Source organism: Heterocephalus glaber, unplaced genomic scaffold, assembly GCF_053883595.1.
Source record: "Heterocephalus glaber isolate CG9 unplaced genomic scaffold, H.glaber_assembly_v1.0 deba00001497, whole genome shotgun sequence".
Lineage (NCBI taxonomy): Eukaryota > Metazoa > Chordata > Mammalia > Rodentia > Bathyergidae > Heterocephalus > Heterocephalus glaber.
This window is the reverse complement of record NW_028258320.1, coordinates 49,864,117-49,880,840: the sequence shown is the minus strand read 5'-3', so window position 1 is coordinate 49,880,840 and position 16,724 is coordinate 49,864,117. Positions and strand designations below refer to the sequence as shown.

The window sequence follows — 16,724 nt, the reverse complement described above, 5'->3', positions numbered from 1 at the left end:
GATAACTTCTTTGATCAGTAATAAAATCCCATCTTTACTAGACTAGACACCTTTCTGCTTTCTAACACCCAGAGCTGTCTCAGAGTACAAACCTTTGCCCTTACAAAGTGTTGCACAGTGACTACATGTAGTTGCAAAATGGAGACATGGGTTAGAGTAGCTATTACAGTGGTGTGCAAATGTGAGCTCCACCATTTACTAACAGTATAACTTTAGGTGAATTATTAATCTCTCTGAGCTTCATATTACCTATTGGTAAGATGAAAATAATACCTGTCTCATAGTGAGGTAAGAGAAGCAAAACACTCATATCTCTGGAACATAGTACCATAAATTACCATTTCTTTGTGTTTTATCTACCCACCTCCTTCCTCCTTTACAAGCTGCCCCACCAGACTGTCACTTCATTGTCCCTTGAGATCCAGATTGATAGTCATTGCTCCCCACTGGACATCTGCCCTTACCTGTAAACACCTCAACTCTAGGGGTCTGAGTGGACCAACCCATTCCTTCCCCTCTTTTTTTTTCTCACATTCCTCTCCTTCCCACTTCAAATTCATCAGAGAAGCAGAGCTGCTCTGTGGCTCTCTTTGACCTGTCTCCCATGCCTGAAACCAAGGCTTTCCCTGGCTTTCTTTCCTCATCTGTCTTATCAGTATATTCTCCTCTACAAGCCTCTGTTTTAGGTTTGTTAGGGCAGACCTGTTAAGGTTTCCGCCCTTAGGACTAGTCCTAGGATGTGGCCCCCAGTCCTGGAAGGTAGCCCTTACTCTTTACTCTTCTCTCTACTGAGGTTTCAGTGTAAAACTGGAAATGTTGATTGAACCTACTAATTTGCAGGGTCTCCTATTTTAGATCTGTCTTTCTAGCAGCCTTCAGCTGCTGAATATCTGCAGGGCTCTTCAGCTTCAGTTGCTAATGATTTTGCTAGATTCCTTGGAGTCTCATTGCTGACATACATAGTTCATTTCAAGAATTTCGGGGGAATTGCTACATAGATTTTGGGGTTCTCTTTGTGGCTTCCTCTTTTTTATTATTACCTTCTTAACATTTTGCCCCTTTCGAGTCCCAGACTTGAGCCTCAGGCTTCTCAGCCCAGTAAGATTGCCACTTGTTGGCTCTCTGCTGTTGCTTTATGCCCCAGGATCCTAAGAGACTAAGCATTGCCACCTGGGGGAAATTGGATAAACGTAGATCTTTCCTACGTTGCTTTTCTTGTTTTCAGTCATGTCCTCTTCAGTTTCTGCCTGCTTTTGACTGGTTTCTAGTGCTTGCATATAGTTATTGTTTTAATAATGTCTTATCAAAAGTTATTAATAGTTATCAGTATGGAGGTTAGAACAATGTAAGCTATCCCACTATTACTAGACCAAGAGTTGTCTTTAAGGTTTTGCATTCGCTAGTAACAGAAATAGTTATAATGGAAACAGGACCTGATGTTTCAGATTTCATATTACTTATTTTGAATTTAAGTGATATTAGGATATCTAAATGAAAAGCTTTTACAGAAAGAAATATGAAACTAGAATTGAGGTGAAAGTTAAGGCTAAAGATTCAGGGTTGGAAAGCTACATCTGCCCATGGACTTGTAAATGCCTCTACTTTAGGGGTTCCATAGAATCCTTTTATATTATTACTAGAAGGAAACTTACATATCAACAAATGCAGCATTTTTATAAATAATCAGTAACTACCTATGATTGCATCTTTTTGTTTTGCTTAATAGTGCTGGTGATTGAACCCAGGGCCTCATGCATGCTAGACAAGTGCTCTACCACTGAACTACATCCCCAGATTTCATGACTGGGTCTTGAGGTTTATTTAGCAGATTTCAATCAGCATTTCTGAAAAATAATACAGAAATGAATAGAAAAACATTTCAGAATACATCTCCTGAACTAAAGGTAACCATGTATTAATTTTGTGTGTGTGTGTGTTACATACACATAACATGTAAGCATTTTGTAAATGTGTGCACACACAGAAAGAGTCACAATGTGAAATGTGTATCGTAGTAAAAAATGTTTGAAAAACACTTAAATGCAGCCTATTTATTTAGAGAATTTAGAGAAATTGAAATGTGTACCCCAGGTAACTCAGCCAAGCATTGGATCAGGAAGAAAATCTGAGTCTCTCAGTGCCCAGACTGGTGCTTCTGCTGCATCACTGCAGTTGATGCCAGAGGCAGAGCTGTAGAGTCATTCTGTGTATGTGAATGTAGAAGAGCAGGAAGTGCTGTGTTAGAGAAGCCAGAGCAGGCTGCAGATGGAAGGGTATGACAGAGATACCACAGAGATGCAAGGAGGATCTGGACCCCAGAGAGACCTGCTGCAGCAGGTGAGTGGGCACAGGAGAGCAGAGGCAAGGAACGTGTTACAGGGAATTTAGGAGGGAAGTGATGGTAAGGATATTACAGCAGTTCCTTAAAAGTTTCAGCAGTAATTACAGTGAAATAGCAGAATCCCAGAAGATCATCTTCTTTTGTTTTTCTCCCAAGATAAGAAAAACGTGCTGGGGATGTAGTTCAGTGGTATGGTAGAATACCTGCCTGGCATGTACAAAGCCCTGGGTTCAAACCTTCTTTGCAAAAAAAAAAAAAAGAGGGAAGAAGAAAAAAACCCTACACAGATTTGAAGGCACATGGACTATTCCAAGTTCTCTCTCTCTCTTTCTCTCATTCATTCATTCAGTTTTTGAGACGGAACATTCATAGTAGGGGAAACATTATGAGAACAAAGATAAAGAGTTGTGGTGATAAAAATGTGTGTGGAAGGTAATGAGAAATATAAGGGGAAAGAACTGGGCTGCAGAAATCTTAGAAGCCAAATGGACTTTGGGTCAGGGCCTGAGGAGGAAGTCAGAGCTGATGTGTGCATGGCGAGTCATCCTCTTAGATGTCATCACTGAAATTGTGAGCAGATGACTCCTCTGAGGAAAAGAATACCTGAGGAAAGGAGCAGTGAACTGAGCTAAGAAGGGTCCAGTTAAAGAGGGAGAGCAGGAGGGAGGTTGGAAGAAGAGATGGGGCAGGAAAAAATCTGAGAATTGCCAATACTTGACTGCCAGGGAAATCAAGAATAACAGCATGGAACTTTTTGAAAAGGATATTGGTTGACTGAGAATTTCACCAGAAGGATAACAATACAGAGTTAACTGCAAAGAATTTAGAAGGAAACCTGGGAGTGAGGTCTTTGAGGGATGGTGCATAGACCACTCTTTCAAGACCTTCTGCAAAAAAGCATAAAAGATGTGACTAGCTGAAAGAGTCAGAGTTGAACAGTTTCCATGTGTTTACTTTTTAAAATCAGGATGTCATTGTTTGTAGATGAATTGGTGGGTAGGAAGCAAAGGAAGGGAAAGAATAAAGGTGGGGAGGCAGGAAGAAATATGTATGGGACCATAGCTCTTAAAGAGTTAGGAGATAATTGACACTTTAGAGACAATAAATTCTGAGACTGGAATGCTCCAATCCATCCAACTCCCATCCTGTGTGAAGACCTTCTTTCCTGTGACTACAATTTATATTCTTAAACCATGCTGTTTTCATCCAAACCTTTATCTAAATTATTTTTGCATCCCCAGTCTATCTATCATCCAAGAAGGAATATTGGTCTGGGAAAAATCCCAGGTCTCGTAAAACAGGAGGCAAGAAATGGAGGTGAAATAGGAAAGTGTATTTTCCTCTATATGGACCTGAAGATGTTAATAGGTGCAGAAGGAGGAGGGTGAATCAAGGCAGCTAACTTGCAGTATCATGGCATGTCCCCTGAGACTCAGAATCCTGACACATCTAACCTGATACCAGCGTTGTCCAATGTAATATTTCCTGAGAAACTAGGAAGGGCCTGTGACTGTGTGTTAACATCAGCAGATTGCCAGGCCTGTGGGTATGGCAGTGCTAGTGGTCATATATGGGAAGAAGATACATGTTTGCATGCCTGGCTTCATAGCAGAGCTGGTGTTACAGAATCAAGAAACCCCTTCCCTCTGATTATAAAACAAGAGAAGACAGATTGATGAAATATATTGTTATTTCATTGAATCTAAAATATCATCTGTTGTAAGACACTGCAAAAATTGAATTCTTTCTCTTAATGCTAATTAAACTATGACATACTGTTAATTTCAAAGACATTAAAATTTTAGCATATGTTGAAAGGTGGAGATATAACTAATTTCAGGTGACCTACAGCAACACTAAGGCAAACAAAAACAAAACAGATATATATATTCTTTCCACAGTGCTTTGTGGATACTGAATTCATTTTCTTCTGTTCTCCATTGCCCACCCCGGTCCAACTCAGACTGAAACCTGATTTACTCTATCCAGTATATTGCTTTTAAATCCTAATTAGGTAGATACTAAATAGAGTAGTTAGGGAAAATAAAGGTTGAGGTATTCAGTGATTTTTAAAAGTCTTTATATAATGTGTTCTCTCAAGATCATAGCAGAGCAATGTTAGAGCCCTTTAATCATTGTCATTTATTAAATGCAGTCGCTGTGCTAAGTACTAAGTACACCTTAGGTATGCTGGACAGTCCAGTGGGGCCTAAGCTCCATTATGGTAGAGAATAAAGGTGGTTTTTCCAGAATCTGATAAAATATTTGACTTGTAATAAGTGGTCAGTAAAGATTTCTTGTCAAGTAAAATGATCGGTTTTGGTGCCCGGAATGTGTGTATCAAAAGATAACTAGCAGAGATTATTTTGTCCTTCACTTGAGAAGTGAAGTGTGGAGAAAAGAGTAATCCACAGTCTGGAGAAGCTGGAACTTGAGCCTTAAATGAGGAGAGCAGAAAGGATGGAAAAAGTAGAGATAAGCTGGACTTAGAAGGTGAAGGAATTATGAGGAAACATCATCAAATCATGTTGTTATAAGTTTCATAATAGCAGCAAGTGCCAGCTCTCTAGGCTCAGTGACAGGATGTGACTAACTATCTAGGTCAGTTCTAAGAGGCCTCATATACTAAGTGATACTCCTGGAGAACTAGTTAGAGTCTGCTGTGCTTAACACCAAGTTGAGGGAAGTAAGTAAAGGAGTGGGAAATCACAAAGTTTTAGAGGTGGAAGTGATCAAAGAGGCCCAACTCCTTTTTTATACATACATGAAAACAGTAGCCCAGAAAAGGCCAAGATATGTCCAAGATCACCCATGGTGTGGCGGGGGGAGGCAGATGGTTTGACCTGTACTCTGCGTGCTTTATTTGCTACACCTGCTTCCTGATCTAGAAGTAGCTCCACATATATCCCCACAAATCAAAGCTGAGGGAGAGTTAAGGGACTTTACCCATATTTTAGGTTTAATCAGGTTTTACCATCAAAATATTAGAAATCACTTAGAAGCATCTTTATTTTTAGAGATTGTGTTTTACCCTTTTAAATAAATATAACTAAGCTGGGCATGGTGGTACATGCCTATAATTCCAGTACTCAGGAGGCTGAGGCAGGAGGGTTGCCACAAGTTTGAGGCCAGCCTGGACTACATAGTGAGACCCTGTCTCAAAAACTCAATAAATCAATCAATTCCAAACTCTTAATACGTAAATTCATTCTATTTAAAATATTTTTATTAGTATATGTTTGTGATATATGATGAATATGTTCATCGTGGCTTATTTGGTACATATACATATCACATCTTGATCCTTTGTGCTTCACCTATTCTATTTTGTATTACCTTTTGTTTCATGAATTTATGCCTTGACTAGATTTATTTATGAAAACAAAACTTTAAAAGGCCATCTGGTTTTACCCGCTCATTTTGCTATTTCTGAAGCTCACACCAATGAAATGACTTACTAATGAAATAAGACTCAAGGTGTTCCAACTTTCTGTACCTTTGCCACATCTCCCAGCACTTTTCTTGGTAGCTCCTTATTAAATATTTATAATTTTTGTAATTAAAACTTTAAACAGGATTACAAATCAGATCTACCCATGTTAGGGATAGACAGTTATAAAAGACAAATTACTATATGAGAAAATGAAAAGAATAAATATGAACCACTAACTGAAGAAAGTCTGGCTTTACAGAATAGGATAGAAGAATAGCCAGAAAGTCAGGTAGATGAACATATTTTGAGGCCTCACTGTAATGTTATTAAGAATGGAAATATAATGCAAGGAACAGCATGCTTCCAGAAGAGGACCCATGACCTAACACAGGCCTTGATGATTAACAGAGAGCATGGCTCAGGATGTGAGTTTTGACTGTGCCACCTAATTAGCTGTGTGTGGTCTTTGGCAGGTTATTTCATTCCTCTGTACCCTATTTCCTCACCTGCAGAATGAGTACAATAAGATCTTCCCTGGAGAGACTTGGTAAATAGAACATCAGATTTCAGGGAAAGGGTAGTTAGAAAATAAAGCTTTTCATGAAAAGTTTTATTGGCTGATATACAATCAAAATTTGCTTATTAAACAATGATATTTTATTTCTAAGAATTTTACAAAAACTATCTTTGCCCTGTTAATAATTTTACTTCTGTCTAAAGATTAAAAAATAGTAATAATCTCAGAGTTTTAAGCCTACCAACAGCATACCTCACCAGGATTTATGTATTTTTGATGAGTGTTCATAAATAGTGTATCAGTTGCTCCTAGTATTAAACTTATCTTAGCATCAGAAGGAGTTGCAGGCTCTCATAGATAGGTCACTAAGTTCTGGTTAGTTCTTCTAAGGGTCTAATAAGAGACCTGGAAAAGAAGGGTTGGGGAGCTTTGAGCTCAGTGTAGGGAGGTGGAATCCCTCCCAGCAGATTTTACTGCAGGCTGCTCACCAGAATAGGCCACAGCAGCCACTGTGCAAAAGTCTCAGGGAGAGGTTTTTCAGCTACTGTTTAGATTTGGGACCATTAATGCAATGAATTCATCACTGAAGTTTGGTAGCCTAAGAAGTCTACCATGAACCCTGCAGAAGACAGTGGCCAAGTGCTGAAAATTTTACCAAGCTCCAGACAAACTCCCTCCCAAAAGAATTGAAGTAGGTCCTAAAGGAAAGGAGTGAGGGCAGGATGGGCTGACTGCAGTGACAAAGCAATAGGAAAAACTAGGATTTATGATTCCTTCAGTCAGGGAGAAGATGAACCAATTTACAGGGACTGCTTCGCTCAGGGTTTGCTATAAAGATTGCTTCTAGGTACTATAGATTGCTAAGCAGGTGATTGTAATTTTCCTTCTTTTTTTTTCTTCATGTTGTTATTTCAGCAATGTTTTATTACCCATTTTCTTTGTCAGTTTAAAGAAATTAGTTCAGGAAAAAAACCTCAGATTATTAAAAACTAAAGAAAGAATTTGAAATGGATGAACAGGTTGAGAGTTGTCTGTTAGTACTAGAGTAGTCTCATTTTATAGCAAATGTCCTTTTTTTCTACTTTATTATTCTTTGTCATTATTATTACACGTTCACCACGAAAATACTAAAAAGACAATAAGTTAAAAGAAAGAGGGGAAATAAAAATTTGTACCTCTTCAATATTTTTAAAATATTTTTTTCTAGCCGGGTATGGCGGCTCACACCTGTAATCCCAGCACTGGGGAGGCTGAGGCAAGAGGATTGCCATGAGTTTGAAGCCAGCCTGTACTACATAGTGAATTCAAGACCATGCTGGACTATATACAGTGAGACCTTGTCTCAAAAAAATTTTTTTTTCCTTCTTAACAAAATCACATTCTTTCATAAACTGTTCTGTATCTCAGTTTTTCAACAACATACATTAGATGTCTTTTCCATATTAATAAATGTCTACATGTTAACTGCTATAATAGTATCCTATTATATGGACATGCCATCATTTCTTAAACCAGCCTCCTTTTGAGGAAATTTTTCTGTTTAGGTGATGCCTAAAATATTAGTGAACATCTCCATATGTACATGTTTTGTGTGCTTGTCCACTTATTTACATAGACTAAATTCTTAAAAGTGGACCCTTGCATTGAATGGGTTTTTTGTTTTGTTTTGTTTTGTTTTTTATCCTGGGGAATCTAGCTCAAGCTCAGTGGTAGAGCACTTGCCTAGCATACACAAGATCAAAAAATAAAGTTTGTGACTTTTTACTTTTTTTTTTTTTTTTGGTACCAGGGATGGAACTCGGGATCTTGCACTTGCGAGGCAGGCGGCAGAACCACTGAGCTAAATCCCCAGCCCTGTGACTTTTTAAACTAGAGAAAGTATTAAAGGTTTTAATCTACTCTCCCATTCCTCTTTGCTTTTCATTTTTAAAATTAAAGGACATGATAAAATAGGTTTTTCCCTTCTTTCACATAATTTCTGCCACAAATTACCTAGAATACTGTTTAATTCTCTGTGTGACAGTCCTCAATTCAATTCTGTTGTAAGGGTTTATAAGTTGTTTTTCTAGGTGGGTTTAATAACAGTCATATGACTATGTATCATTATGCTCAAATACATCATTGTGCACAGTGTTATGGTGGGCCAGTTAGGTTAAAAGATTAGTTTGAGCCGTGCTTTAGAATTAGCCACCATAACCTAGAAATGGAATTCTGTGTCACAACTCAGGACTTGGGTGCTTGGGGAAAGACTAGAGGCCAAACAGCTGCTGGCCAGAAGCAGATACTGAGCCTGGGAGGCTCAGCTGGGCTCTTCCACTTACTGGCCAGCTGCTTTGGTTTTCTGTTCCTGCCTCATCAGTAAAATGGGGTGACAGTAGGATCATTATGAGGAGTAAAGAAACTAGTGTTTGTAAAGTGCCTAGAACAGTGTTTACCACACCTAGTAAGTGCCATAAAAATACTTGTTTAAATAAATTTAAAAACTAAACAAAACTTCTTTAAATGGAGGGAAGCAAAAACCTGGCAGCTCACCATCCAATAAAGCCTTAAAAGCTGACTGTGTGATTCTAGAAGCAGTGGCAAGGACTCTACCATAGTTGTCTTCTCTCAGGTTGCTTAAAACTTCAGTAGAGAGGTGTCTTAGTTACCATGTGACATTCTTCTTAAAAATTACTATATTCTTTTGTGATATTCTATGATTGAGGGCCTCGTATGCACTCTTGTGAGCGGTGCCCTTGAATTCCAAGTCTGGATTTTGGTGGCTAGTGATGAAGCAGGCCAATTCTAAAGCAAGGCTCAGACTAATCTTTTAACCCAGTTGGCCCACTGTTAACACTGTGCACAACGATGTATTTGAACATAATAGCATATATTCATATGACTGTATCTATTAAACCCACTCTGTATACTTTCCCCAGCACTGAAAAAAAAAAAGTACTGATTGAGTTCAAGTCCCCATTGATCTCAGCCTCTGCCCCAAAGCTCAATGAGTGATGAAATTGTAAGTGCTCACACCTTTCTCTGAGCACTTACATGTTATGTATATAAATGGGTATGGATGTTTGCAGGTTTTCCTTTCTCTCATTTTTCCTCTCCATTTTTTCTTTCTGTTCATTTTCTTTCAAAAATGTCATATTGTGTAACTTTCTTCACCCTTGATACCTTTCAAGTGTAAATGTTTGTTTGCAAGATATGAGGGGGCTCCAGTTGCTCTGAGTTACTCTTGCCTGTCTTGATTTTGGCTGTCCTGGGACCAGCCAGCTGAGATCTGCTGCTAGCTGATGGCTTGAGGGTTAGGGACCTACAGTAAAAGGTCTGGGGTCCTTTGGCAAAGCCAAGTGAGCAAAGTGAGGGCACTCCCCGGCCAGGAGAGGGACTACATGGAGAGGGCCTGGAAAGCCAGATGCTCACTTTTCCACTTCACAGTATTGTTATTATTGCCGGGTTTGGAGTAGCTTTGCAGTTCTTCCCTGAAAAGGGCATTCCTTCAAAACAGAGTTTAGGAAGGAGTAGAAAAAGTAAGAGATCATAATCTTCACTTAAAACTTCTGAAGTAAGATTTTGAGGATGTTAGTGTTACTGGACAGGGTCTGAAGAGGTTACTAAAGCTGAGGTAAGGATCCTAACCTACCCCACCAGTAGAATGGAATTGCAGTCTGGTTGGTCGCAGAAAAGAAATTTTCCAGATGAGTCAGTAAGGGCTTTTATTAGGCAGAAATGTTAGGAGTGTGGGCACCCAGGGAACTGAGATGCAGTTTCCTTGCACAGGGAACATTTATGCTTCTCTTGAAGAGGTGGAAACCCTAGAAAATGTGCCTCCCCCCGGAAGGATACTAGCCCATTCTACAGATACGGGCCCGGTTTTGTTGTTGTTGTTTTTGTTTTTTGTTCTGTTTAGTTTTGGGTTTTTTTAAAAAAGATAGGTAATTTGAACATTCTTTAGATTCTCTCAACCTATTTCTTTATCTTAGGATTAGGTTCCTGCTGTTTACTTTCTCAATTAAACCAATTTATGAACTTTCAGTATCCCTGACAAATTTTGGGTATGTTGGGGTCTGGAAAGAAAGGAGCCGAAATTTAACCAAAGGAATGCTGATATATCTTGGGTAACTTCGCCTGAGTCCTGGAAGTTGCAGTCTTTATGAAGTACAATATTTAGTTATGATTTTTGTCTCCTTTCTACCTATCTTTTGTTTATTCTACCTCATTAGGAATTGGAAGACTACTCAGTGACGCCTGGGTCTGGTAGGGGAGGAGTCCAGTTCCATCCTTTAGTAGTAGCCCGGGTGTGACGGCCTGGGTCCCTTAGGCTGATTCATATGGAAATAGAGGGGGCATTGCCGCCCTATTCAAAGGGCCCGGGGAGAGTGGGGCGCATTCCAGAGCTCTGGGAAGATCCCGCCTGCCTGCCGACCCTCCCACCCACTCCTCCGCCGGCCCCGGACCCTGGGCGCGCAGGTACCTGCTGGGTCACCGAGGACTGGGGGGCGTTCGGCTTGTTACCTAGCCCTGAGCTCTGGAGTTTTCCCCCAGCCGGTACAGCCACCTTCCCCAGGCAAGGGAAAACGGGTCTGGCGTTGCCCTTCACTTATTTAAAGTGTCTGGTAGAGTGCGGGCCCTGTGGGTTAACCGATAAAGGACTCCCTGAGCGCTGTGGGAAATGGACCTGGGGATTATGCACTAACTCCGGAAGGAATGGCCTTTGGGCAGCAGGAGGAGGGGTGGTGGCGGTCAACAGCAACCAAAACTCTGCAACGAATGGTTTTGTCGTGAAAGTAAACTCGTGCTGCCAGCTCAGCTCCGCTCCTTCTTCCGCCGGGCCATCCCAGGAAGAAAGAGTTGGTCTGCACATTTTATTGATAGGCTGATTCTGGGCCTCAGTTTCCTCAGTGTGCTTGCTCACCCCCAGATTTTATTGTTCTCACAGAATTTTAGACTGCACAGGGCGTTTTTCTGCATGGTGCACTTTTACCTTAATGTGGTGCAGTCTGCAATTTCTGACACGTTGTGGGGAAAGGACTTAGCTTTTGTTATTACCTTGCTAAATTCCCTCAACCACTCTGCAAAGCAGGTATTATTTTCCTCATTTTACAGATGAGGAAATTGAGGCCCAGAGGTGAACTTTTCCAGGGCTCCCCAGCTAAGTAGTGAGGAAGTGCAAGATTCAAAACCTGTTCCCATCGTAGCTTGCTGAGGGTGAAGGCCACTTTCTCTCACTTGGTTGTCCCACATCCTAAAATTTTATTTACTTGAATATTTATTTGAAGTGTTGGGCATGGAACCCAGACGCTCATGCATGCTAGGCAACTGTGTTACATCCCCAGCCTACTAATAGATCAGACTATTTTCTTAGCATGTATGTGAAACAAAAGAAAAACAGTTGTACATCACAGCCAGATATTTTTTATTTGACTTAATACTGTACTTGAAAACTCGCTTTGAGTGTTATGTTTGTGGAGTCTGAAAGCCAGGTCTTTACAGAAGCACTAGGGTTTTGTTAAAACTGCAGATACCCAGGTTCATCAAATAGGATCTGATTTGAAGAATCAGATTCCCAAGAAAAATATCCCACAGGGGTTTTGGGTTTGTGTTTTAAAGATTTTAAAGGCTGTTCAAGAGGTTATAAATCCCGTCTGTAAAAAAAGACATGTTGGCAGTTGTGGGAGAATTGTTATTTTTCTTGCTTGTAATATAAAAATTTTTGTTTCTTCATAAAGACTATTGGCTTCTAATTGATAAGTGTTTGCTAGTATTTTGTGTTTTCAACTACTGTTGTTATGGCTTGTGTCTAGATGTCACCCCAGAGCCTCCTGTGGTCATAGGTGGGGGAGATGGCTGGATCTAGAGTGTGTGACACTGGAATTGGTTCATAGTGCAATGCTATACCCAAGGGCACTAGGATTAGTGTGACTGCTATCGGCCCTAGGTAGCCTGAATAAGATAAAAGGGGCCGAAAGAACACTGTTAAATTCTCTTGTTGCTTTGCTATTATCTGTCTGCCATTAAACTGTTGTCCCTCTGCCACCCTCCCATGGAACCAGCTGATTATGGACTGAAACATCTGAGAACTGTAAGCCAAATAAACCTTTCCCCCTTTAACTTTGGGTGTCAGGTATTTTGTCTCAGCAACAAGAGAAAAGTAACTAAGACAACTGTAGTTAATAGAACTTTTTTATTTTTGTGAGGAAATATTTTCCAGGGAATCTTTAAGGATTGAAGCAATAAATCCCTGCCTTTTCTAGTTGAAATTCTAGGCTACGGAAGCAAAATGATGTAGGATTAAGTACATAGGATTTGGATTTAAATATATTTAGGTTGTAATTCCAGAATTACCATTATTTGCTGTATAATGTCAGACAAGTTGGTCTGCCTCTTCAAGCCTGCCTTTTCTAACATTAAATGGGAGTAATAATAGCTGCTTTAAACTTCTGGTGTGAATATTAAATGAGTTTAGAGATATAATCCTAAATACCTCACATGTGGTAGGAATTCAGTAAATGTTCTTTTCCAGAGTTTTCTAGTCTTGTATTAAAAATGAGTTTCTTTTCTCAACTTGACACTAATGAGACCATATTTGGGACTAAGAACCTATTGCTCATGGGAGAGGCCCTGGGTTCCACCACTGGAACACCAATAAATAAATTGAATTTAGCACTGTATTGAAATGACAGTTATGCATGAAGTTTTGCCATGTGTTCTACCAAAAAACATTTCAAGAAAGATAAATTTTTCCATTAGGCCTCTTTAAACTTTGTTTTGAAGAACACCAAATTTAAGTACAGATAACCTCCTGTATACCCTTTAACTTACCAGCATTTGCCATGGTTTTGTTTTCATTCTTTCTAGTTTTGGCTTAGGGGCTTTTGTTGTTGTTTTGTTTTGTCCCTCTCCGTTATCTGAGAGTACCTTGCATGCTCCAGTTTATATTTTGTGATACTGGGGATCAAACCCAGGCCCTTGCATGTGCTAGACAACTGCTTTATCAGCTCATCAATGTGTATTTTGCATAAACATGGATATGCTCTTACTTGACCATCATCAATAGAGTTGCCATTTCAGGAAATCCAAAATTGATTTAATCATTTATCTAATCTCTGGCCTTTATTCTAGTTTTATCACTTGCTCTAGTTGTGTCTTTTGTAGCAGTCCTTTCCTCCAAATTGGGGTCTAGGACAGTTGACAGTATATATTTATTATTGCTTTAGTTATATTTAACTATGAACTATTCAGGGTGTATGTTTTGTGTATTTTATGAAATTGACATTTTCAAGAATATAAATCCTCAATTTGAGTTTGATGTTTCCTCAAGATTCATTTTAAGCCCAGTGTAGTAGTCCTTGTCTGAAGTTCGTGTACTCAGGAGGCTGGGGCAGGAGAATCTCTCTGAGTTCAAGGCCAGCCTGGAGTACATAGTGAGTTCAAGACCAGCCTGAACTAGACAGCAAGACCCTGTCGCAAATAAACAAAACAAAGGCCGGGGATTTAGCTCAGTGGTTTCGTTGCCTGCTGCCTGCTGCGCAAGCGCAAGGACCCGAGTTCGATCCCTGGAACCAAAATGAAACAAAACACCCACAAAAACAAGACTAAGTTTTAAATTACACATTTGTGACTGGTATACTGTGTAAGGGAGACTGTGTTGTTGTTTTCAGACATGACATTTGGAGGCACATGATGTTTGTCCCTTAGCAGTGGTGTTGATTACTGGGGTCATGGTGTCATCCATTTCTATAGTATATTCATAGTCACTATTTTTTTTGTAATTCAAAACTATACATACCCTAATCACCACTCAGCCCCACCAATAACACAGGAACCATCAACTGATGATTTGTACGTGAACCAAATTTTATTCTATTTGCAAAATGGTTATTTTCTAACTCCATTATTTTCTTCTACTATTCAAGTTGACATTCTGTCATAAGACAGAGCCTTTTTCCACCCATTTGTTTATTAATTTATGTATTATGAGTAGGAACTTATATGGATTCTTATTTTATTCAGTGAATTATAATCCCTTGCTGTGTTTATTTGTACTTGCTTTGATACTCAAGTTGTGCCCAATCTCAGATCAGTGGTATCTCACCCCCATCATGCTCATGAGCATTTCCTTGCTTTCTTCCACCCGATGTTTCAGGCTGACCTATAATCTTCCCTGCCTAAGCCCTAAGACCAGCCATTTTTCCAAAGAACTCTGCTTCCTTTTAGTGGAGCACATGCTGTTCCATCTTCATAAATAATTCTCTCATCCTGAACATGTAACAGATAATTGTAAGATCTAATGACAAGGTATATATTTGTATTTGTTTTTAGAACTATACGGTCTAGCTCTGCAGGGTTTCTTTTAATCAAAGAACTTCAAATTTATAGCATTTTGTATCTGTCTCATAGGACATATGAAGTAACAAGATCTGCTGTGAGTCTTGATTAGTGTTTTGATAGGGAGACTAATCAGTTTTTATATATGTAACCATCATAGTGACTGGAAAATCATAGGACCTACCATCACTCAGCTCAGATGAATGATTCCTAATTCTTGTCTTCCCTTAGCAAGTTAGCAATATTATGTGTCCCCGTAATGCATGTATTCTTTTTAATGTGCTGTCAATTTTTTTTATTTTCTAGCTTTGTATTCTGCTGCTGATGGGGAACAGTTTATATCTGGTTAAGTGAAAAAAAAATCTTTTTTTTTCTTTCTGATTTTTTTTTTTTTTTTGAGACAGTCACACTATGTAGTTCAGGCTGGCCTTGAACTTGCAGCAATCCTCTTGCCTCAGCCTCCCAAGTGCTGGGATTGAAGGCACACCCCACCATGCCTGTCTGGTTGCCAAATGAAAACAATTCGTTTTTGTTTTTTGTTTTTGGTACTGGGGATCGAACTCCTTGCTGTTTCGAGGCAGGCAAGGGACCCACTCAGCTAAATCCCTGGCCCATGAAAACAATTCTTGATAAAGTCCTACTCCTTTTAAGCCCTTGTGCAAAGAGCTTGTAGATACAGTACTGATTCATTCTCTTAAAATGAGCCAGCTCAGGCCAGGTATGGTGGCACACACCTATAATCTCAACACTGGCCAGGCTGAGGCAGGAGGATGGGTGTAGGTTTGAGGCCAGCCTGGGCTACTTACTGAGTTCAAGACCAGCCTGCTCTACAAAGTGAGACCATGTCTAAAAAAAAAAGCCAGCTCCTTTGTATGTGTTGAGGGGTGGGCAACTATAAATTGAACCCAGGGCCTTCAAACTGAGACACATCCCTAGCCTTTTTTTAATCTTTTATTTTGAGACAGGGTCTCAGTTGCTAAATTGCCCATTCTGGGCTTGAACCTGCTTCAGCCTCCCAGAATGCTGGGATTACAGGTGTGTAACACCATGTTGGCAAGCCGGTTCCTTTTTAGGATAGACTCTCAAAATGGTATTGTACAGATAGGAGAAGTCTCTCTGCAGGGATGACTTGCTAAGCTTCACTTCTGTTTGTTTTCTGATGGTTGACAATTGGGAGACATTTGGTTCTCAAGGAATGTTTTTTGGCTCAAGCTATTAAAGAGTCCTGCTTTCATACCCAGAGCTGCTAACCAGTTCTCTTTTTTTTTCTAGAAATAACACCCCTCTCCTCACAGTCTTCATCCCTGGTGGCTCCTTCTGGGTCTGTGTCCACTGAAAACCCAGAGCAGAGGATGCTAGAGAAGAGAACCAAGGTAGTAGAAGAACTTCTTCAGACAGAAAGAGACTACATCCGGGATCTAGAGATGTGTATTGAGCGGGTCATGGTGCCCCTACAGCAGGCACAGGTGGGAACTATGAGAGACAGCATGATCACAAATGTAGTCCCTCAGACCTGAAGCATTAGGATGTGGGAGCTTTTACCCCAGAGAATTACTGGGTTTGAAATAAAGATTGTGAATGCTGTTGCATTTCTATAATTACAAACGATATTGGTTTCATAGAAATTTTATTAAAGTGGTGGTGGAGGAAGGAGCAAAAAATATTTTGTTAGTCAGCTTTCCTTTGCTATGACAAAATACTTGAAACAATAAAACTTAAAAGGAGAAAAGATTATTTTGGCTCCTGGCTTCAAAGGTTTCAGTCCACGGTTAGCTGGGCCTATTGCTTTTGGGCTGTGGCAAGGCAGAACATCATGGCACGAAGAGCATGGTAGAGCCAAATTAATCACCACATGGTTCCTGGGAAGCAAAGAGAATGAGACGAAGAGATCAAGATCCCAATATCCCCTTCAGGGGCACACCTTCAGTGACCTCACTTCCTTCCAGTAAACCCAACTTCTCAAAGGTTCCACCACTACCCAATAGTGCCATAGGCTGTTGAGCCTTAACCCTTGGGCCTTTGATAAATGGCCCAATCCAAATGATAACATAGTTGTGTCAAGGACAAGGGGTGACATTAATGATAGTGTTGGATGTTTCTACTGAAAAAATTTTGTG

General features: G+C 39.9%; 1 protein-coding gene across 9 annotated transcripts in view; it reads left to right on the top strand.

The window, feature by feature from the left end:
* The window catches only part of Dnmbp (dynamin binding protein), a 106,179-nt gene that overhangs the window by 62,983 nt on the left and 26,472 nt on the right, over positions 1–16,724 (top strand). For all 9 annotated transcript variants that reach the window (XM_004838653.3, XM_021253194.2, XM_021253192.2 and 6 more), the window contains one exon: positions 15,880–16,073. In XM_004838653.3, the coding sequence (XP_004838710.2) occupies positions 15,880–16,073 (194 nt within the window). The remainder of the gene's footprint in view (positions 1–15,879; positions 16,074–16,724) is intronic.